The 23,917-nt window shown below is 41.2% G+C and overlaps 1 protein-coding gene across 1 annotated transcript in view; it reads left to right on the top strand.

Moving 5' to 3' along the window:
• GLIS3 (GLIS family zinc finger 3) overlaps positions 1–23,917 on the top strand; it is a 486,336-nt gene that overhangs the window by 453,713 nt on the left and 8,706 nt on the right. The window contains exon 9 of the mRNA XM_032291036.1: positions 1,877–2,046. Within this exon, the coding sequence (XP_032146927.1) occupies positions 1,877–2,046 (170 nt within the window). The remainder of the gene's footprint in view (positions 1–1,876; positions 2,047–23,917) is intronic.

Genomic DNA, 23,917 nt, shown 5'->3' with positions numbered 1-23,917 from the left:
CACCAGAGGTTGCTTTCATAATTCAGATCCTTCCTCCCTCCATCCCTGGGGATCTTTAGGGACCAGGGGATTAGAGATTAGGTAGTAATGTGGATTCCTTCTGCCCCTAACGTCTATGAGCTCAAAGTTCCTCATCCCTCTCCCATAACCTTGAGCAACTTGTGAGACACATTAAAGACATGTTCCCCCCAGAAAATAGCCTCCATATGAGGAATCCTGGCAAATGAGTTTTACTAGATGTTCTCAGGGCAGTGCCAGGATTCGTTTGCTGTGTTTTCTCTCAGGGCTATTCAGCGCATCTTTTCAGGGTGATGCCAATTAAGATGACATGCTCAGAAAAATGTATTTACTCAGCACGGGACACTCAGTTACTGCTCTCTTTCAGGGGAGTGAGGATGTAAATGATCGATTAAAAGGCATCTCACCCCAGCTGGTTTGTTGAGGCTCCTTGCCTTGACTCCTCCTTTCTTGGTTCTTAAATTCACCTTCTATAGTCTCATCACACATCACATGGTAAAGCAAAAAGAACATGAGTTTTTCGTCCCATGTTTTCTTACTGCTACAATACAAACATAGAAGCTCTGCCTTATTAAATATTCTGGTTCAGAATGTTTCCAATCACTTTATAAACTTGACTGGTTCATCTTCCCTTTTTATCATTTATGGCCTTCCACAAAAGCCCAGCAAAGTTAGTGATTTGTTCCTGTGAAATAAGCAATGTAAGCAGATGGTGACCTATACGTGTTAGTGCAAAACAAAGCCTGTCTTTCTACACAGTGTAAGGAACAGCTGATTAAAAGTTTTCAGCTTACTGGGACTTTTTAAGGGAATTAAACAATACATTGCTAGTGCAGTTTTCGCCCAAAGTTATTTTATTGCTTCATTCTACTGCATTGACAGACTCCCTGCTTCTTCCTCCACTCTACTCGTGCCCGTCCCCTACTGAACTGGCACCAGGAGGATCATTTTGATATTTGACAGACACTGTCAAACTTTAACATTGTTCTCACAATTACATCTTGCCTTCAATGTTAGCATAAACTGTCATTTTAAACGTAGTGAGTCGGGTCATTCCAATTTTCCTTTACCATTGGGAGATCGGTGTACAGCCATCCATTTCACATCCCAAGTTTCTTGACAGCATCACCTTAAACACCGGTACGTTCCTTCTCAGAAACCATGGGTAGTCTTACTGTGATTGGCACATGTGAGTCCTACATCATGTTCCTCTCGCACCCTCGGGAATACTCTGCCAAGCATAGAGCCCAAGCAGATCTCTTGGGTTCTGCATTTCAAGCCACACTTGACCTTTGAGGTTTAAGCTAATTCATTCTTGGCAAAAGAAAATGCATTGTTTAAAGAGAATAGGATTAGAGAGGCTCATAATAAAGACTTGTAACAACACTTCTTGGACCTCAGATATATCTTACAAAACAAAATGTTTATGAGCTAAGTGTAAATGATTCAGAAACATACGGATCAAATTTCCCCTCAAATGCAAATGGATTTTAAAAATTAGCAGAAAAAGGGCTTGGCAAAAGATGTGCTTTGAATTTCACCAAACACAGTGTATTTGAAATGCAGCTTAGAAATCTTGACAAACCCAAACTGAGTAGGTTTTCCCTTTATTGTTCTTGTTTATTCCCACTCTATCTCTGTTGAAAATTCAGTGGTTAAATGAGAAACGGCAGCGGGGAGAAATGAGAAATGGCGGTGGGGAGGGGAGAGGTTAGAGAAAAATCCAGAAGGATTTTTTTTAAAGGGCTTGTCACGCTCTTGTATAGCCAGAATGGGAGGTGAGAATTTGGCTTTGGAGAGTGTCTTTGTTCCTGCTGTTTTATGTCCCTCATGTTTCCTTTTATAATTGTTTGTTCAGGTTTGCACCTTCTGCTCCATCTCCTCACCACATCAGCCCCCGGAGAGTTCCGGCTCCTTCAGTACTGCAAAGAACACAGCCTCCCCATACCCAGCAGCCATCAGGTTCGCACCTGAAGTCCTATCAGCCAGAAACAAACACTTTTCAACCAAATGGTATCCATGTCCATGGTAAGCAAGGAGCTGGCAGTCCCTTGAGTTTTGAAAAATGACATTGTGCTGTTGCTTTTAATCTTAGTTACCTATCGTGGATTTCAGATGTTCTGTTCTACACCAGGCTTAGGCTTTTATAACTTGCCTCTGAAATTTCACACTTGATAGGCATGAAATCCTATGGCGTTTTCCTGACTTCGGGTTGATGATGGTATGATTTATGACACCTCACACTAGTCAGCTCAAGTTGATGGTGTTGTCATTGACCAGGGCTCTAACACCAGCAATAGCATCCTGTTTCTAAACAATAGCCCGTAGAGAAAGAAATGATGGGAGTTCTTGTGCCCAAGCATGCCTCTGCTTTGCTAGGTTTTTGCTCTCATTCTCATATGTCCTCATGCTCTCCATCCTTCAAGGTGCAGGTAGAATAACACCTCTCTGAAGCCTTTCCCCCATCCTCCAGCTGATGTCATCTCTCCAGCCCTAAACTCTGATTTTTATCAGCTGTCTTTCTCTAATAGTAATTATGCTTCCTCTATGGTATGATTTACTTATCTGTGAATAAAACATACCTCCACTATTAATGTGTAAACTTTCTGAGCATTTTCTGACCCATCAGAAAATTGTATCTTTTAGGGAACTTAACACAGCTCTTCACAAATGCCAAAGACACGTGGATACTTGTCAGGTGAATGCAGGATGAAAAGGAGAAAAGGAAAGCAAGAGAAATAATGATTTTCTAAATATGCAGATCTTGTGTGTAATGGGAAATATGCATAGAGAACTACGTCTGGCTTAATTTTTCTTAAACTCCTTTTGCCTATCTTAGTGAACAGCCATAGAAAGTTGAATAGCAAAATTTAAACTGTCACAGCCTTTTACTTCCTAGGGCAGTTAGATCTGTATGAGCGGAAGAGATAATGTATTTTTAGGCTAAGTGTTTCAACTTCTGAAACATGACTCTCCTCTACCTGCCTCTTGCTGATGCCTGAATTTTCTCCATATGAGTTATTATTTGAAATTGATGGATGGTGTGCCCAAACTAATCTAAAACAATATGCAAGCTGAGTGTGAATAATTTTCCAAGATGGCGGAGTCATCCAGTACTATGGAGCTAGGCTTGGTTAAGAACATCGAAGTAAAGGACTGAACAGCAAAGAGGAGGTGACATAAAAACAGCAGACAGCCGTAGGAAGGAAGAGACCTTGAAAGACCAGAGCTATTGGTTCTGGCTCAGTTTGTGCATCTCATCTCCCCACTTCCCCATTGTAGCCACACAAACCTCCTGTTCCCCAACAAAACTTGGACTTGTACCATTCTGCAGGCCTATGGTCATTTTTACCTTCTGGTTATAAATTGTTTCTCAAGCTTTAGTTATGTATTTATTCAACTAAGAAATACTTCTTGAGCGCCTACTATACATAAGGCAAGGCATCAAGTCATGCATAAGATGGGCAAATTGAGCCCTCTTAGTTCCCGAGGAGGGCCTGTCGGTCCAATTGAGTTTGTGTACTCTGAAAGAGACCCAGGTCCCCTGTGCCCTGAAGCCATCCTCACCACTCCAGGCAAGAGGTGCACAGCCTAAGTGTGCGCTATGTGAAATGTAGAGTAGGCCATTGATTCCAAGACACAAATTTTTCACCTTCACATTTTAACATTGCTGAAATCTGGACATAGTCAGTGGCGGCATATAATTGGCAGTGATTTTTCTTTCTGGTGCTATCTAGAATAATGGAGCATCTCACAGTTGATGGTGTCAAAGTTCCAAGGAAATGCAGTATAACACATTTCAATTACAACTGTGAAACACATTTTTAAAAATTTAAAAATTGACCTATGTGTAGAAAAAAAATGGGAAGGAAGTTCTCAAATATTGATGGTTTTATATCAGGATGGTAGGATAATGGGTGATTTCTTCCTTTTTTTCTCTAAAAATCTTTAAAAAGCGTTTTGGAATTAGACCAATTTGAATCTAACACTAGTATACCCTGAGCTGTGTGACTCTGGGCAAATTACGGAGTCTCAGTTCACATTTGTTAAGTGGGGAGCGTTTCATCTGCTTCTCTCATCAGTTAAGTTTGACAAGAAAAGCACCTGGCACGGAGTAGGAGCTTAATTTAATGCTCTTGTATTTCCTTCTATTTTTTTTTAATTAGACTCTTTGAGAATAGGGATAATGTTAGTAGCCCTAGGGCAGGCATAATACTTGGTGTTAAGTAGGCATTTAGTAAATATTTACTGACTAAGTGATTGACACTGTTTCATTGAACAAACGAATAATGAACAAGATACAGAAAATGGGATCTATCCTATCATTTTCCTGTACCTCTTGGCAAAATACTCTTTTAGTTAAATAATGAATATACTGTCAACTTGAAATAGTTGGGAATTTTTTTTAACTTTTACATTAAAAACTATTTTTTTAGAGACAAGGTCTTACTCTATCCCCAAGCATGGAGTGCAGTGGTGAAGTCATAGCTTACTGCAGCCTCAAACTCCTGGGCTCAGAGTTCTCCTGTTTTACCCTCCCAAGCAGCTGGGACTGCAGACACACACCACTATACCTGGCTAATTTTGTTTATTGTTTTTGTAGAAATGGGGTCTTGCTATGTTGCCCAGGCTGGTCTTGAATTCCTGGGCTCAAATGATTCTTCTGCCTCAGCCTTTCAAAGTGTGGGGTTACAGGTATGAATCACCTGTGCCGAGCCCTAACTTTCACATTCTCATGGGGAACTTTTTGACAATTAGAAACTGCTACTATCAGCCCTAAAAATAAACTTAAAATATAGTTAGGCTAATTGAGAAATGACTTTCTCCAGGAAGATGGGCAAGTGACTGCTGCAATGAGGTTGCAAAGGGAGTGCCCCTATGTTAGCCATTGGTCCACTGCTTGTGGTTAATTGGTAGGTATCTGGATGTAGCCTTACTTCCTTCTCCAAGCATTTTCTGAAATTTTTATTTTGAAACTTTCTAGGAAACATTTCTAAAAATTCTCATCAACTGCTCTATAGGTTAAGGACAAACTTTATTTTTCAAGTGGGCAGTACAATGCTAAGAGTGAGAAGACCTTCTTGATAAGTTGCATTTATTGGTAGCATTTCAGCTTTTGTTGGACAAGTTTGCTGGATGGAGTTACACAGCATCCTGGTGATAGGGAACTTTACCCACTAATAAAACTTGATTTTTAAAGCCCAAAGCAGTGTCGGGGTTGCTAATGTGATAGCTCAAGTGAGTGTTTGTTCTCTTTCAAAGTTCATGGTTTTAATGAGTGTAGTCACCCCCATTTCTTCTGTACTCGCTGCAGTAGGCAGAGGTCAGGGAGAAATGCCATCACTGTATTTTTAGAGACAAGAATAAAAAATGTGTAGGCATTGCTATCTTAGCAAACTATGCAGGTGCCTTTTTTAAGAGGTTTAAATTTCTAAGCCATATTATTATTTTTTCTTTTTTTTTTTTTTTTGAGATGGAGTCTCAGTCTGTTGTCCAGGCTGGAGTGCAGTGGCATCATCTCAGCTCACTGCAATCTCCACCTCGCTGATTCAAGCAATTCTCCTGCCTCAGACTCCTGAATAGCTGGGATTACAGGTGCGTGCTCCAACGCCTGGGTAATTTTTTTTTTTTTTTTGTATTTTTAGTAGAGATGAGGTTTCACCAGTTGGCTAGACTGGTCTCGAACTCCTGACCTCAGGCAATCTGCCTGCCTTGGCCTCCCAAAGTGCTGGGATTAGAGGCATAAGCCACCAGGCCCAGCCCCATGCCATATTCTTAACATGTTTCTAAGCCAAAAGCACACTAAAATAAACACACATTTATATTTTTCCATGGGGAAATGTAGATTCCTGTATGTAGATGCTGTTGCATTACAAAGAGCTATGAAAAGCTACAACTCAGAGGGGCTTTGGTCTTAAAAATGAAGAAGGTAAGGTCCATTGAGTTTTGTTAATCTTGGTATACTAAATGATACTAAGCCTAAACACTGTGTGCTCTGTCTATATTTTTATTGAGGCATCTTGAAAAAGGCATACTTTGAAAGATTACTAGTGCTGTGTTTTCAAGTTTCCTCACCTAGTGAATGATCCAGGACCAGAGCTCAGGTTTGTTGGCTCTGCATCCATCTCATTCATTTTGCCTTAATTAGTGCAGGGAATGAGGTATCATTTTCTTTAGTGTTTGAATCTTGGTAGCATTTGTGGGTCTCTGGGTGAGATCTCCAAGGCAACCTCTTAGTACATTTTGGTTCTTTATTTTAGATGTAAACATAAGGACGCTCTGCAATCATGTAAGCTTGTTTTTCAGTCTTTTCTTTCTCCTTAGGACAATTCTCTTGCCCAGACAAGCTTCAGAATGTTGCCTGGATTCGTTGCCCGAGAGTTGATATTTGTATGTTTTGTTATTGGACTAATAGATCGTTTCTTACTAAATACCCTGTTCACTCCACAATTATTAGCATGCTGTGAGAATTCCTACACCAGGATTTTCACAACCTTCATGCTTCTGGGCCCATAAGGTGACACCGAGTTCAGTTCAGCAAGTGTTCATCGGTCATCACTATGTGCCAGGCAAACATGAATATCATTTAATGAATGCACTGTGGCTCATGCAATAAGAGAAGGTACAAAAGGCACCTGATTAATTCACAAGAAGATGTCAGAGAAGGATCTGTAGAGGTGATACTTGAATAGGGTTTTGAAGATAAATACCTTATTGGGCAGGGCAAGTGGGTAAAGGCATTCCAGACGGAGGGGAAGCAAAGACCGCAGGTGAGAACACAAATGACAGCATGGTGTGTGTGTGTGTGCGTGTATGTGTGTGCACACGCACACACAGAAGGAAGAGCCAAGAGGATGATGGGAGTGCACAGGTTAAGCCATGGAGTAGAGGAGGAAGAGGCTGGAGAACTTACAAGGCCAGTTCACAAAGGGTTTTGTGCCATGCTAAATGTAACTACCGAATAAAAAATCAGCCTAACATTTTAGGAAGTTCAAGTAGAATGCTGCATGCTGCGTAGAGACTGCAGTGGGAGAGGTAGGAACATTAGGCTCTGTTGGGATTATGCTGGGCTACATGTACAGAACACCCAAACAACAGTGACTTATTAAAGAGTTCAGTTCACTCAGATGCAACTGGTAAATAGGGGAAAGATGTCGGGATAATGTGCAATTGTGTTTGTTCACATACAGTCTTTCCTAGAGAAAAGCCGGAATAGCAAGAGAAGAACAAAAACGTCCTCGCTCTAGCTGCTGTCCAGACAGGAGCCCTTGCAGCTCTATTTTAATAACATTTGAAATGAGCATAATCCCAGGGGGCTGTCTCCCAGAGAGGTTCACACCCAGCCTTGCACAGCCCTCAGCTCATGGCAGATCACATGCCTTCCTGTGCGTTGGGCTCTGCTATCCCTTGTCTCAGTACTTGTAAGCCAGCCTTTCCAGTTTATTTTGTGTATATGTTTTTAAGAACCACCCAGGATCCTACAGCCACACTGACCTGCCTGCCTAAATTTCCTTTTGCCTATTAGAAGGTATTGTAATGAGCAGGTATTGAAGACTGCTGTAATTAGAAGGTATTGAAGACTTCCAGTAGTCTGACCCAATTTTAGATTTCTCAACAACCTTATTTTTAATACACATTTGTCTAAAGGACAAGATTTTTCAGGGTTTATTTATCACATTATAGCAACAACACTAACACTGGTATGCACTTTACTCATCACATGACAAGATGTCTCTTTTGAGATGGAGTCTCACTCTGTCGCCCAGGCTGCAGTGCAGTGGCACGATTTCTGCTCACTGCCCCCTCTGCCTCCTGGGCTATTCTCCTGCCTCGGTCTCCTGAGTATGTGGCGCTATAGGTGCACACCACCATACCTGGCTAATTTTTTGTATTTTTAGTAGAGATGAGGTTTCACAGTGTGGGCCAGGCTGGTCTTTAACTTGACCTCAAGTGATCCATCTGCCCCAGCCTCTCAAAGTGCTGGGATTACAGGTGTGAGCCACCGTGCCCAGTCTTCTTGCACCACAAGATGTTTAATAGGAAACAGTGCAAGGTGGATGAGGGGCCCCACAGAGTCAGCAGTGCCCATGCCTTCTCCCAACTTCGTGCTTTGTCACTGTTAACAGGTGGCTTCCATCCTCCTGGTCACAGCATGAATGCTGATACTCTACACATCTCATCCCAGTTTCAGGCAGAGAGGAGGGTGAAGAGTAAAGAACAAGTACCCTTAGTCACATGGCAAGGGTGTCTGGGAAGAGGAATATTTTAGTGCATTGCCATACTTAATGAAATGGATACAGTACTCTGTTAACAATGTTCACTGGATAGGCCCACTAGAAGGGCTGCCAAACACACTCTAGGATGGTTTTCTAATCTGTGAAATGGGGCTAGTATGACCTGTCTCACAGCCAACTTGATTCATATCTTCCCTTGGAAGTCAGGGTGGCGCTCACAGGCCTTTCTGAGGGTTCTACCCCGTAGTTTCCCATCTCTTCCATTCTCTTAGGTTTCCACACTTTCCGCTGTGTGCTCTTATTTTGCATCCCTCTGGAGTTTCCAGTTGCCAATACAGAGATTTGTGTCATCCATGTACCATTTATTAGATTTCATTAAGAAAACACCATGAAGCGACCTCCTCAGCCTGGACTGTTTGAAATGAGTGCAGCGGCAGTGGGAAGGGGGCGTCTTCCCTGTGGGTCACAGCTGCTCTGGTTCCTGAGCACTCTTTCCCAGGATTTAAAGCATGCCCTGCCTGCAGGCTCCCTAAAGCAGGCCAGTCAGCTCCCAGACAATCGTGGCATTTTCTTACCTTAGTATGGAGTTGTAAGTTTGTCAGTCCAGTTCAAACTGACTGCGACACCAAACAGGGTTTCCAGCAACCAACAGGCCTCCAAGAACAAAACACATTGTAACTGGCTTGTCCTACCAGAGAGCCAAAGCATCTTTCTAACTGTAGTTATCAGAGCATTGATATTTAAATGACAGTGAGGTGGCCAATAGAAGTTGGGCTAACTTCTTCCTCAGTTGGCTGTTTACTCAGTGATTGTGCAGTGGTACTTTCCAGCAAGATTCCTATGGGCTGTAGCCATGACTCATCTCATTGCTGGCAATTTATAGTGTTAAATATTTAAAGATTTTTATTTTGATTTATTTTGAGATGAAGTTTCGCTCTTGTCACCCAGAGTGGAGTGCAGTGGCACTGTCTCGGCTCACTGCAACCTCTGCCTCCCAGGTTCAAGCAATTCTCCTGTCTGGGCCTCCAGAGTAGCTTGGATTACAGGCATGCACCACCATGCCTGGCTAATTTTTTGTGTTTTTAGTAGAGATGGGGTTTTGCCATGTAGGCCAGGCTGCTCTTGAACTCCTGACCTAGGTGATCCGCTCGCCTTGGCCTCCCAAAGTACTGGGATTACAGCGTGAGTCACGGCACCCAGCCTAAAGGTTATTTTTAAAGGCTGATTTTGAAGACAATAAACATACTTCCACAGAAAATTTCATCACAACTGCATATATGAGGTATGAAATAATAAAGCAGTAAGTCAAGAAATTGTATTGCCTAGAACTTAAACATGTGTCACAACTTCTTGAAATCCCAAAAAGACAAATACAATTGATTATAAGTCAACAGTGTAGTAGATTTCATGGAGGAAGTTGTGACATATTCACAAAAGAAATGAGCCAATGAGCACACGTCATGTTATCCTGATGTTACCATCAGCGGTCATAATCGGGAATAATTTTCCGTATCAGCTATGACATTAATGCTTACGTAGTACCAGGGATTGATGATTAGATTTGGAAAAATCCTTAGTCTCTTATACTTAATTGCTACAAAATTACCCCAAGAATAGTTTTACATAAGTAGTACTTGACAAATTCTGACAGTGTTATAATTCTAAAAAACAAAAGTTAATTTTAGGTGTATAAGTGGAGTGCAGTGAGCATTTCCAACATGCTGAGTTTTGTGAGAGGTGGGAGATGGTCATCTTAACCAGAAAAGCTGTTGGAATGATTGATTAGAGAAATGACTGAACTGTGAATAATCTACGTATATAACTAAACATCTGCACACACAAGAGTGTGTGTGAACACACAGATAAAACTGACCATACTAATGTGCCATGTTTGATCAAGAAGAATATTAAAGTGATTCAATCAACTATCACTAAATTGTAACTTGTCTCGGGACAGGGACTGCATCATCTCACAATGTTCTACACACTGTAAGTGCTTAATAACTGCTCGTTCAAGATGAATGAACAGAAAAGAAAAAATTTTTGCTCATGGCTTCTTAGACTGATTGGCAGAGCCAGCATTTGGCAAAATTGTGACTTAGTCAACTTTTCCCGGGTCCCTCTTTGGGCTATTTCTACCTGTTTCTCTGCCCCTCTTTTATTTTTATTTTTTTTCTGAAACAGTCTCGCTCTGTTGCCCAAGCTGGAGTGCAGATGCATAGTCTCGGCTCGCTGCAACCTCCGCCTCCCAGGCTGAAGCGATTCTCCTGCCTCAGCCATCCATCCCTGGCTCAAGCGATTGTCCTTCCTCAGCCTCCCGAGTGCCTGGGATTACAGGCATCTGCCACCATGCCTGGCTAATTTTTGTATTTTTAGTTGAGATGGCATTTTGCCATGTTGACCAGGCTGGTCTTGAACTCCTGACCTCAGGTGATCCGCCCAACCCAGCCACCCAAAGTACTGGGATTATAGACATGAGCCACCACTCCAGGCCCTGTTCCCCTCTTTAAATACCCAGTGCTGACCAACTGCCTGATCCTTCTTCCCAGAGGAAATAGGATGAACTAACATTCATTTACACATTGAGGTGAATGTAATGTATTGCTGCTGCTTGTGAATATCTGCATAAGAGGATACTGAGACAAAGCTGGTACTGAGTGCTTAGTAGTGAAGTTCTGGGCTGTGGCAGCCCTGTGGAAGAGGGATTGTGAAGAATTCAGTGCCCATAGATGCCAGTCCCTTGCTTATGAAAGCATTTGCAGTTTGGATGCAGGCAAATGGCAATTATTAACTGGATTCCTGTGAGCCAGTCATGCAATGTCCTAGTTCTGAGGTTCTCAAGTTTAATAGATAATACTGACACCCCTGTTTCAGAGTTGGTACAAGAATGAAAGAATGCCTGGACTACAGTAGATGCTGACTTCATTGCATCTGTTACAGCTGTTATTTTCGTACTATCAGATACTTCGTGCTCTGAAGGAGTCCAGAGCAGCCTCCCAGGTGAGACTATGGGAGAGCTTAAGCACCATGCCCTAACTAGTATACCTGGTGAATGTCACAGGTGGTTTTATAAACCTAGTCTAACCCCAAAGCACACACTTACATTTTGTGATGGTGCCTGTTGATAGAGTATTATGGAAATTGTTACTTGGGAACTGCTTTTGCATGAAGGTTAAGTATGGAACCATAAATATGAGATGCCTTATAGGGTTAACATTCTGTCAGTGGAGGGGCTGTGATTTGCAAGATGAAGTAATTTCCCACCAAGTGCTTGATTGCATGTCTTTGGACACTGATAGCTGAAAATCACGTTTTTCTGTGTCAGGCAGTGTCCTCAATGCCTGTCATGCCCTTGCTTACTAATTCTCATAATACTATAAAGAGAACATTTTTAATCCCGTTTTACAGGTGGGGAATCTGAATCACTGTAGTGCCCAGAATGTATTAATCTTGAAATGGTGGAGCTGGAAATTACACCCAGGACCATCTAACTCCAGACCTGTGCTTTTAACCATTCTGTGAGGCTGCTATTAAGCCTTTGATTGGGGGTTGTTCTTGTGGGGAAGGAGGTGCTCCCTATCTAATAGCTCACAATGGGATTATCCCACTGCATGTGTATGTGCATGTGTCTGTGTGTACGTGCCTTCATGCACTGTGCTTGCTCAAATACAGGTATGCTGGGGGAAGCTTTGGAAGCCCAATTACTGTAATCAACAAACCTGGGTTCCTGGGCTTTTAGCACAGTCCTTACATACCATTTACAAATTCTTACTGACTTTTTAAATTATAAAAGGAAACATTTATCTGTTAATTTTTTAAAGTTCTTACAGTACTGAAACTTGAAGAGAGTTTAACTCCCTTCCCAACCTTATGTTTGCCCCAATTCCACTGCCCAAAGGTAACGACTATTAAAAGACTGGCAAGCATTCTTTTAAACCTTTTTAAATGCTCATAGAAGGAGACGTATCTGTGTCTATGTATATGCCCATATGCCCTGTTATAAAAATGGCCTCATGTTCTGCACCTCACATTCTACATTTTGTTTTATGAGTTGATTTTTAACTTAGCAAAATATATGCTGTTGCTTTCCAGGTCAATACATACGGAGTCTTAATTGTATAGCTCTCATAAGAATAGGTCTTTAAATCATTCCCTTATTGGACAATTTTTTCATTTTTTACTTTTTCTAGCAATGCTATGTTAAATCTCCATATGTGTGTGTGTGTGTGTGTGTGTGTGTGTGTGTGTGTGTGTGTATATATATGCATGTTTATATAAACACTCCTATACACATATATATCTTTGCACAGTTTCTTAGGAAATATTTCTAAAAGAGAAAATGCTGGACTACTGCGTATGCACATTTTAAAGTTGGATAGGTATTGACACAGACTCTCAGAAAGGCTGCATTAATTTAGACGCTCATCAGCAGCATATTACAGTGCCCATTTCCTCACACTGGATGTTAGTAGTTTAAATTTCGCCAATTTGTAAAGCAAAGATTAGTGACTTGTTGTAATTTTTCCTCTAGCTAGTAATATAATTGAGCATTCTTTTTACGTTTTCATTGAATACTAAAGACAGTATTAATAGTAACAGGGATTAAGTAACAAGAGCTATGACTTGGATTTTTACATTAAGTAGTCGCCCTGCTCTTTCACCCTGTCAGTCAAGCTGTGTCATTTGCAGCAAGACAGTTTGTTTTCTGATTGGAACTCAGGAATTTGATGAGAAAGAAATGTGCAGAATATCTGTTTCATTGACTACCGCGACTTTGTCAGTCAGCTTAAAAATGCCTATAGAAACTGTTTAATGAATATTACAGATTTAGCACTTTTTCTTTGGGGGAAATAATGACATATTTCTAGAAGCAAATGTTCTTATATATGAAATTCATGAAGTCAACCTCTAATGAAGGGAACTCTTAAAATCAATTACTTTTTGATAACTATTTTAGGGGTTCCTTTGGACTCTTTGGGGCTAAACATGTTAATGACAATCTATGTGTTATATTTCTTTTTTTGAGACGCAGTTTCACTCTTGTTACCCAGGCTGGAGTGCAATGGTGCAATCTCGGCTCACCGCAACCTCCGCCTCCTGGGTTCAGGCAATTCTCCTGCCTCAGCCTCCCGAGTAGCTGGGATTACAGGCACGCGCCACCATGCCCAGCTAATTTTTTGTATTTTTAGTAGAGGCGGGGTTTCACCTTGTTGACCAGGATGGTCTCGATCTCTTGACCTCGTGATCCACCCACCTCGGCCTCCCAAAGTGCTGGGATTACAGGCGTGAACCACCACGCCTGGCCCTATGTGTTACATTTCTTATATTTTAATCTGGAATTACCCTTATAAATATGGTAAATAATTGATAGAAGAAAAAAATGTAACAGCTGTAGATGGAGCGTCCTTAAAATATATCAGTAAACATCTGGGTCACTGGTAGCGGCGACACTCTTTATAAAACAGAACAACGAAAACATAGAATACTAGAACTGGCTTGATCTGTCCGCACTCACATCCTCTGAGCTCAGGAACATGTTACAAAGCAATCCGAATTCCCTTAGAATTTCTTTCTGGTTTACTTACAATTGTCAGTGCTCTTTCTGACTACAGGAATTTCCCCTCTCTAATCAGGTTGTTCTGACTAAACTCTTTAGTTTATTTTGTGAGGTCTTTGAGAACTAGACCTTACAAGATACAAGTCTATTGAAACAAAAACATTCAGGTATTGTTCTAGACCACTTAACTATGACAACCAAACCCTCCCTTCTTAAATTCATCACCAAACCCAACCTCATCTCACACATCCCAAATCAAGTTCTTAAATTTCTTTGCCACTATGGCAAAAATCATTCAGGGAATCTAAGTTAGCCAAATAAAATTACCCAAGATTCTTTGCATCTTTGTATCTGGGCTGATGCAATATTGTTGTCAATACCAATGAAGTCAGTGGCAGTACCTATATTCATGTATCAATATGTTTTATAAATCACTCTTACATAATTTGTATCAGTGCCTAATAACTACAGGTATATAGAAACTGGCCAAAAAATACTTGTTGGATGAATGCCTAACAAGATACAAAGGCAAGCTTCCTGGTAGCCAGATGGAGATAAGAGATTCTGGGATCCAGTGGCGTTTGTCAGGTTTCCCAAATACAACATCCACTCTATCTCAAAGCTGCTTATGTTGATTGCTGTACACTTACTTCAAGCCCAAATGTAATCTGAACATAATGTTCTAGAGAGTAGGTTTTTGGGGAAGCCTAACCATATATAACAGACTCAGCTATGAAGCAGAGGTTTGGAGGGAAAAACAATTGAGTCATTGGATTACTGGCAAGCATGAGATAGGGGCCCACTTTTAGATCAGAGTGCCGGAAATTTGTATAATAACAGACTTGGATTCGAAGAAGCAAAAAATCACCTACTTAGTACAGCAGATGTAACGTGGGAGTTTGGCTACAGCTGGACAACAGAAGTCTAAGCCACAAGATCAGTATGGGACCAACAGTGAGACCAAGACTTCTGAGTCATTCAAATGAGGTCCCATGATTTCACCTTGATCAAGAACTGACATGTGAGAGACAGGCAAGTCATCTGCATCCGTATCTGCCTTATCCCTAAGAGCCCCATCGACTAGCAGAAAGGGCCAGGAGCCTGCCTAAGGGGAAGAGATGCCCATAGGAAGAACCCCATCTCTCCATTTCAAATGAAATTAGAGCTTTTCTGTTGTTAAGAAGGTATTTCATTTGGAAAACTTTCAGATGTTTCTTAGAGCCTCCCAAACTTTAAGAAATACCTAATTAAATATACAGAATTCAGACCCTTCCTCCAGAGTTGGCCATGGAGCTCAGGAATGTGCATGTTCAACACATACGCCAAGGAGGAGCTGATGCCCCCAATGCTGGAGAGAAGCATTGGCCTAGATGCCAAGTGTAGGGCTCAGTGCAGTCTCACCCTGGCTCCCTACTCAGAGAACCCAAAGGAAGCAATTTGCCTGTGACTCGAGGTAAAGACTCTCCGGTTTCTTCCTCCCTTTATCTCTTGGGGAAGTCTTAAAAAGCTGTAGAGAAACCTGCTGGCTCACGCAGGCCTCAGAGGAGGCTGAAGAGAATTGAGATGCAGCAGTACTTCCTTTTAGTAACCCATGAAATCCCTGTCTTCAGTCTTTTTCTCTGCCAGATCTTTCTTACAGCAAAGCTTAGTTGGAAAGACAAGGACATTTAGAGTGAAATCTTCCTTTTTTACCACGCTTTCCTTGTTAGGTTTGAGGTTCCAAGTAGCCCTGGTCAAAAGAATGATTGTGAGTATGTCAAAGTGCCTGATACTACTATGGGAGATTGACCCTTCTACTCAGAGAAGGAAGAATGACACGAAACACCAGGCTTATAATGAGACAGTAGGAGCCAGAATTTTTAGTGGGTTTTACTGTTGGCAAAATACTTTAATGTTTATTATTTCATTTGATCCTTGCAGCCACCCAGTAGGGATACATGTACCCTAGCAATGAGCAGTTCCCCTCATAGAAAAATTACCAACACATTCTTATCAACCTGGGTGAAGTGTTTGCTCCACGCTGCATCAGATACAGAATATTCAAATCCTCTGCCCTTCATTCTGATCCTTACTTGTGTCCAGGATTTTTTAGTTATAGCGAGTAGTTGGCAGGTGATGGAATATGGGTGGCTACTCATGGGCAACTGGGCACTGAATCCTTTGTTCCTTTTGCTGCTGCTGCTTTCCATGTTGAGGATTCTGCTGCCATGGGAGTGTTATCTCTTTTTGTAAATCATAGGCTCAGAGATGCTAGAGTTTCCTCAAAGCCACACAGCTAGTACATGGCAGAGTTGGCTATCAGGTCTATCTCAGACCCCTCAAGACTTCTTGGTTTTGAAAATCTCTATGTAATTTCCAAATGTGTATTATCACCATCAGGACTCACTGAACCATTTTACTATAACTGTATATATCCACACATGGCAATTACTGAGACACATTGCAATTAGTTTACTTTGGCAGCTTATCATTTTGAAAATTTGGAAGCCATAGGCCACCGTGCGCTAGGGTTTTGGGTGGTTTGGGAATATTTAAATGAAAATTGATTTCAACTTTTAACCAAGAGTGTTTTAAGCATGCTGCCTTCTCACTTTTTTCCTATTATTGTCCCTTCTTGCCACCTGCTCTGCCCACTCCTATCCCCTCATTTGAACCTTTTGCAGATGTGACTAGCAGAACCTCCTCCTCCTCTGCTACCCAGGCCCTAGAAATGAGCATATAAGCCTAAGGGCCAAAATGTGGTTCACAGTGATAAGTGCTGTTCCCAGCTTGCTATAGACCAGGTGTGGTGCTGCGAGGGGCACAAGTGGAGAAAGTACGCAGCATGTTCAGAGTGCACCTTGCTGTGGCCTGCAAGCTGGCATCAGGAGTTATAGATGAAAATGGCCTTGCTTCTTGGAACGAGGTAGACTTTTCTAATTAGAAGGCTTCCCACTACACCCCATGTCTCCAAGGACAAAGGGACCAGGCAGGTGCTCCAGTAGTCAACTTTTGAACCACTGTCATGGGTTCCTTCAAAAAGAATGTGCTTAAGTGGAATTTTGAGGGTTATTATTTTCATTATCTTCCTCTTTCTTAGTAGAGTAGTTGCTTAAATGTCAGTCGTAAATAGCTTGAGTGCTTTGCAAGCTGGTTCAGTTCTCAGCCCAAAGAAAAATCTGTCTTCCTAACACAGTCTGTGAGCTGTTCTGCAGCTTCCCCATTTATAGACTCTGTATTAAAATGAAGAGTCAGTTTTTATACCTCCTCCAGGAGAAGGCCTAGTGTAGAGTCCTACCTCAGATGAAGACCTGGATGGTATTGATGGCCAAGACAAGGAGCCAAGGCAAAAATAACCAAATTGTGGCAATTTTACTTTTAAGAGGAGCATGATTTTATACTTAATGGTAGTAGGTTGTGTGATTAAAAATGGCTTAAGAACTGCTTATGTGTTGCACAGAACCTCTGAATTTCTAAGCTTATCTCGTGGTCTGAAGTGAAATATGGCCTACTATGTGGCAGAGAATGCACAAAATACATTTATAAACACTATCATACGTATTATTTTCTAAAATCCTATAAAATTTCAAAGAAATGAGGCTCAAGAAAGAAAATCATTCATCCAAAGACACGCAATTGGTTAATGGGTCATCTGGGATTCAGACCCAAATACAAGTTGTTCATGCAATGGATGTAAATAAAATCGAGGCTAAATCAGAAAATTGGCCATGATAAATGGCTGAAATATCTGTTTCTACACTTGAGGATTTATAAAATTTTTTCAGTGATTAGGTGATTTGATCAATTTTACTAATTAATTCAATACTTTTCTCCCTAATGAGAACATTTGTACTTTCCAAAATGTTGATGCAGTCTGGGTAACTTTGCCTGTAACCTGGCAGTGAGAAACCTCAACGAATGTGGCAAGATGGTGTTTAAACTGATTTGATCATGAGCCTGAGCCCCAGTAATCTGACATGAACTATGTCCCTGAACAGATTAAAAATTTGAGTCCTGATTCTGAAACATGGTAGCTATGAGGATTTGGATAAATTTAGTTATTTTAACTTCTCTCTCTTTCTTTGGAGGGGGGGAGCTATAAACTGGGGAAAATATTACTTAACCAAAAAGTTGTTTTAATGATGAAGATTTTCTATATAAAACACCTGGGGCAATGCCTATCTCTAAGCAAATAATAGTTCCTTTCCTTCCTCATCACAGAATTCTGAGTGGCTGGTATAACACTAAACAAAATATTTTTCCAAAATGCCAAAGCAAGGAAACCACCAGTGAGAAAGCTCTGGACTTAGTAAGAGAGCGTATGATTGCTATTTTCATTCTGCTGCCCATTTGTTTTAAGACAAAGGCTATGTGCACAAAAAATTACAAGTATCTAGGTATTTAGAAATACTAGAAAGGTTGGATGAATTTTACACTTTTATTTACATGGTATCATATAAACAAAGTATTGGTTACAAAGGCAAGATATTCAACGTTTCCTCTGCCTCCATCTCATTGTCTAAAATGGGAATATTTGAAGTACCTGCTTACAGGACAGAAGTGTCAGAAGGCTACTTAAGAAATTTTTAAGGTATTTTAATACTAAGTTACCATGTAGATAGTGAGTGTATGATTCCCTGGGCCTTTCTCTGAGTTCAAAGTTTAAATGCATAGAATTAGGCTGAGCAGCTGTGGCCAAAGACTATATTCTTATGGCCTTTAGGAGCTCTTCCAGAAACTAATGTGTTCTTTATTTCTCATTGGCTCTGTTACCGATTACAGAAGGTTTTCTAACACAGGAGGTCAAGGGTCCCCAGAGAGTAAGGGTTCCACAAATAGCCTCAGTGTTGAAGAAATGAAGGAAGTCAAGCGGAGTGAGGACATTTATCTTCTTTCTCCTCTGTCCCTTTTCTTTCTTTCCCATCAAAATTTGTATTTTCAGAGACTGTTTAGTGTGATTGGATGGGGGAATTCATAACTGTCATTAGTGATTGAGAGCTTTAACCTGGACAGAGAGCGTTTGAATCCCTGGGAAGCACCTAACTGACCCAAGTAAATCTCCCACTCATAGGCTGCGTGGAAGCATATTTGTAGCAGGGGTTCTTATTATACTTGCTGTTGTCTTTGTCATCAACTTTCCCATGTCCGTTCCATTTACCAGGAAGCAGAATCCCTGGATTTGGCAAACCTTCCCCTGTTCTACCCGCTGACTTTGCACTCCAAGGCTTAGTTGAAACCAAAGAATCTTCTCAGCAGGAGAAAGTGTGGGTCGGCCAGAGATGAGCCACAGTCCCACAGAGAGCTGAGGATTCCAGGTCTCTCTTAAGTACTAGGGTGTATGGAAAGAAGAAAGATGTCACATCAGTAAAAGGCCTATAGTTTAATTCTGACTAAAGTAACCAAGATTTCCTTACATTTATTCAGTCAACAAATACATGTTGAATGCTTACTGCATGCCAGATACTAGTCTCAGTGCTATGGATACAATAATTAAACCAGACAGGGTGTCTCCCTTCATAGAATACATATTTTGGTGGGAAAGGCATGAAACAGATACATAATATAAAATTGTACGTGCCCACCCATTTAATAGACTATTTTTAGAGCCGTTTTGGGTTCACAGCAAAATTTGGTAGAAAGTACAGGGAGTTCTCACACCGTCCTCTCCCCAACGCCCTCCACACCCAATCTCTCCACGACCAACATCCCACACCAGAGTGGTGCATTTGTTACCATCAATAAACCTACAATGACGCAGCATATTTAAAGTCCATAGTTTACATTAGGGGTCACTCTTAGTATTGTACAGCCTATGAGTTTTAACAAATGTATAATGTCATCTATTGACCATGATAACATTATACAGAATAGTTTCACTACCTCTGTGCTCTTCCCCACCCCCCCAACCTGTGGAAACCATGGACTTTTACTGTCTCTGTAGTTCTGCCTTTTCCAGAATGTTGTATAGTTGAAGTCATGCAGTGTGTAGCCTTTTCAAATTGGCTCCTTTCACTTAGCAATATGCATTTAAATTTAAATTTTCTCCATGTTTTTCATGGTTTAATAAGTCATTGCTTTTAAGTGCTGAATAATATTCCATTGCCTGCATGTACTGCAGTTTATTCCTTTGCCTACCGAAGGAAATCTTGGTTGCTTCTGACTTTTGGCAATGATGAATAATGCTGCTATAAACATCCATGCCTGGGGTTTTATATGGACATAAGTTTTTCAAACTCTTGGGGAAATACAAGAGGACACAATTGCTGAATCCTATGGTAAGCGTATGTTTAGTTTTGCAAGATACTGCCACCCTGTCTTCTAAACTGTACCATTTTATAGTGAATATGAGTTCCCATTGCTCCACATCCTTACCAATATAACACTGTTCTAATAGGTATGTAACCAAGCATGCTCCAACTCCTCTTAGTAGTGTGAGGGGCCTTATGTGGTGCAAGTCAGTGCTTCTTGAAAATAGCCACCTTTTCAGACCTGTTGTAGGTCAGTGCCTTTAGTTACAGTAGATGTGGCATGGTGAGACTTGCTGACCCTGAAGTGGATTGAGTAACAGTGTCTTTATTCTGTGGGGATATTCCAACTTGTAAAGGAGCCCAAAGGCATAGGGTGAGTTCTTTTCCAAGTGACCAGAACTTCAACACTTGCACAGTAGGCTGGAGTCCTCCAGAGCCAGGTTTGCTGTCCTTCATTTGCTCTGGCTTAACAAACAGAAGGCTGAGATTGTCCTTTAATATAGGGGCATGGAGAAGAAGAGGAACAGCAGAAATATAAAAGGGGGCAGTGATGAATGGTGGTGAGATGTTGGCAGTTGGTTGCAGAAGTGTGGAGCTGCTAGTATTTGGGGGAGACAGCAGCCCTGATGTGGCCTTCAGTATATGGCTCTTGTCTTGCTGGATCTTAGGGGATGCCACCACTATCCCTAAACCAAGGAGCAAGTTGCCCTAGGGGTTGTGTACCAGCTTTTCCTTTTTTCTTTCCCTGGTCTTGGTTTATGGGAAGTATTCAAAGATGGCAGGCCAAGCGTCCCCAAAGAGTAGGGGAATCCACAAAGAGCCATAGAGTGTTGGAAAAGAAGAAATGCAGAGGAGAGTGGGGTCATGCATCTTCTGTGTCCTTGTCCCTGTGGTCCGGATTTGAGCCCATCCATTCATCCCTTAGGCTTCTCCATGTCCTTGCATATGCAGCCATCATATGATTGGGGCCAAAATCTCTGCACTTCCTAAAGTAGTAACCCACAAAATTATAGTCTCTGTGGAAAAATAATTAGAGCTGTAAAGCTCATAAATATACATCCTTCCTTCCACTTGGCTAGCAAACAGCCATACGACCAAGAAACTGACGGGCTGCCAACTCTGCCTCTACTGCTGATATCTGCTTATTCTATGTAGGCACAAACTGCTTAGCACCAAAGGCAGAAAATCAGCCTGCTAGGGCTGGTTCTCAGCAGAGCTGTGGGGTGGCCTCCTGACTACACCTGCCATCAGCAGACAGGGCCAAACAAAGGGAACCACAGTCAAAACTTCCTGGTTTGTTCCTTTTCATTCTTCCTATCTTGAATGCATTCCAGAAAAGAGAATTGCATCTCTATGTATCCCTTAAAGAAAATTTTCTTTTTATTGTCATATGCGGTATGAAATTCGATTACCTGACTTCTGATTTTTGTTTGTTGTCTTTCTCATTAAAATGCAAGCTCCGAAAAGGCCTGTAGTATGATTTATTCACCACTATATCCCCAACACTTGAGTAAGTGCTTAGTAAATAGATGTCAAGTGAATGAAAGCATAGAAATTGAAATGCTTGTTATTAGAAGAATAGAAAAAGTAAAAGCAACATAGAATGTGAACTGTGTGTTGGGCACATGCTAAGCCTTTACATTGGATGGTCTCTGTTAATCCTCTTTAGTCTTTGTGGTTACCTTACAAGTAGATACTGTTAACACCCTCATTTGGCAAAATTACAATTATTTTAACAAAGGCAAGTACTCACATTAGTCACTGTTACTTCTGAGAAGCCAAAGGAATAGATGACTCCTGAAAGTTGGGTAGTAGCTGAAAAACGATAGCACTTGGCCTGGATCCCTGAATTGATATAGTCTGCATCACAAGGAAGTTAAAGGGTTTTCCCATCTGACATATCAAGGGTTCTTGGGACCCCAGCATTGTTTCCAAGGAGCCTCCTAGAGGATCCTGCCAAGCCTGATTACGTCACACACTGGTGGGATAAGTTCTGGGGGACTGATGTTTTTGAGGGGTTCCTGTTATTGTATGTGGACATTCGGGACCTATGAGATGTCATCATGGTCCAGGCTGAGCCTAGTGCAGGGAAGGGGCAGTCTTGATTCTGAGTGTTGTCCATTTAGCACTTTTCCTAGTGTCCACAGTTTGGTGGTGGTTTCCCCAGCCTCACTGTAAAGGAAAACAAGCATTTTGTTTTGCAAGGCCATCTGCTGCATAAACAAACTTAAGTACACAGACCTTGACTTGTCACCTTGAAGAGGTATAGGCTGATGGTGTTAATCACCATCCGTGTTCTTCAGCAGTTGGGTAGAGCCTTCTGGGTTGACACTACCATCATATCGTAGGGAAAATGGAGACCCACAAGGGCACATCACCACCCTGGTGTACACGCAGAGCTAGGCCTGCAATCTGAAGGGAAGAGAGTGGGTGACACATTTCTTTCTCCTTTTGCTGTTCCAGCAGGGAATGCGGTACCTCTAGGAGGGTTGGAGTACCCTGGCAGTTGAGCCTAAAATGCTCCTCAACTTCTTGAGGGGTTGGGAGTTGAGGGACCATTCTTATTAATGTATTTATACTCTGGTTCCTTCCACAAAGATTGAAGTGACAAATTTGCAGGGAAAAAATAGATGTATTAAAAAAAAATCTAATACACTTTCTATCTTACAGGCCAGAAATCTAAGATTATTTATGTGACTTTATTTAAACCTGGAATGGGTCTTGTATTTTTCTTTCAGGAATTTAATCCGAAACGCTCTTGAAACAAAGTCTGGTACACCTGGGAATTCAGATTGCCCTAGAGCTCTGCTGTCAGGTGTACAGTAACCATAAGCCATGAGTGGCTGTTTAAATTTGAATTAATTAACATTGAATAAAATTTAAAAGTCAGTTCTTGAGGCCACACTAGCGACATTTCAAGGATGTGATAACCACATGTAGCTACTGTATTGGACAGCACAGATAAAGAACATTTTCATCATGGAAAGTTCTCTTGATGGCACAGCCCTAGAGGGTGTCCTTCTATGATTATATTTACTCATGTGGTTCCTTTCTCCTCTAACCTTCCCCACTCCCTTTCTACTTTGGGAAGGAAATCCAAAGCTTCATGGGGCTGCTTTATCATTAGCAAAAAGGAATGTGAACTCTTAATTCGAACCTATCATCACAGAGACACTAGTGACTCCATGACTCAAAGCCTTCTAAGAATGAATGTTAGTGACATGTGAAGAAACTCACGCATGATATTAGAAGCAAAAACAAAAGATAAATATATAAAACATTTCAGTTTTGTGTGTATATAGCTGGCCATTTCTGAATTGTGGAAATAAAAATAATTTTTGCCTTCTTTGTTTATTCTGAGTCTGCGTTTTCTAGTTTCTAGTTAGCCTCAAGTATGTTTATAATTAGAAAAACAAGTTTGTTTTTAGAAGAAAAAAAACTTGCCCAAACTGAGAAGCGAAGAATGATGCTCCTTGACCTTTGGGAGCTGCAGTTTAGGTAGAATACATTTATCTGCAAGTTCTTCCCCTCCTCCATTCTTGAAGGCAAAATAACTTTTAAAGTAGAGGGCGATTCGGTAATTAAACGTATAATATCAACTAACATTTTTGCCAGTTTATATTTATGTGCATGTTCTTAAGCTATTGATAAAAGCCTGTGTTCTGACTCTATATTATCCTCAGAACAAGGATGTCATCTCCCGTTTCCTTGGTCTCGGCAATAGCACCCTACCCAGCACTTGATAGCCACTACTGACTGACGGACAGATTGGCTGACCTTGCCACCACTCTCAGGTGTTATGCCCACAGAACGTGTTAACATCTTGCCTCATTTTGCTTTGAGTCTGAGAAGTAGTGTTCTTTTCCAAATTTGCTACACGA

Source organism: Sapajus apella, unplaced genomic scaffold, assembly GCF_009761245.1.
Source record: "Sapajus apella isolate SASKATOON/1434 unplaced genomic scaffold, GSC_monkey_1.0 scaffold24, whole genome shotgun sequence".
Lineage (NCBI taxonomy): Eukaryota > Metazoa > Chordata > Mammalia > Primates > Cebidae > Sapajus > Sapajus apella.
The sequence above is the reverse complement of the archived record's forward strand: the minus strand, read 5'-3'. Positions and strand labels throughout refer to the sequence as shown.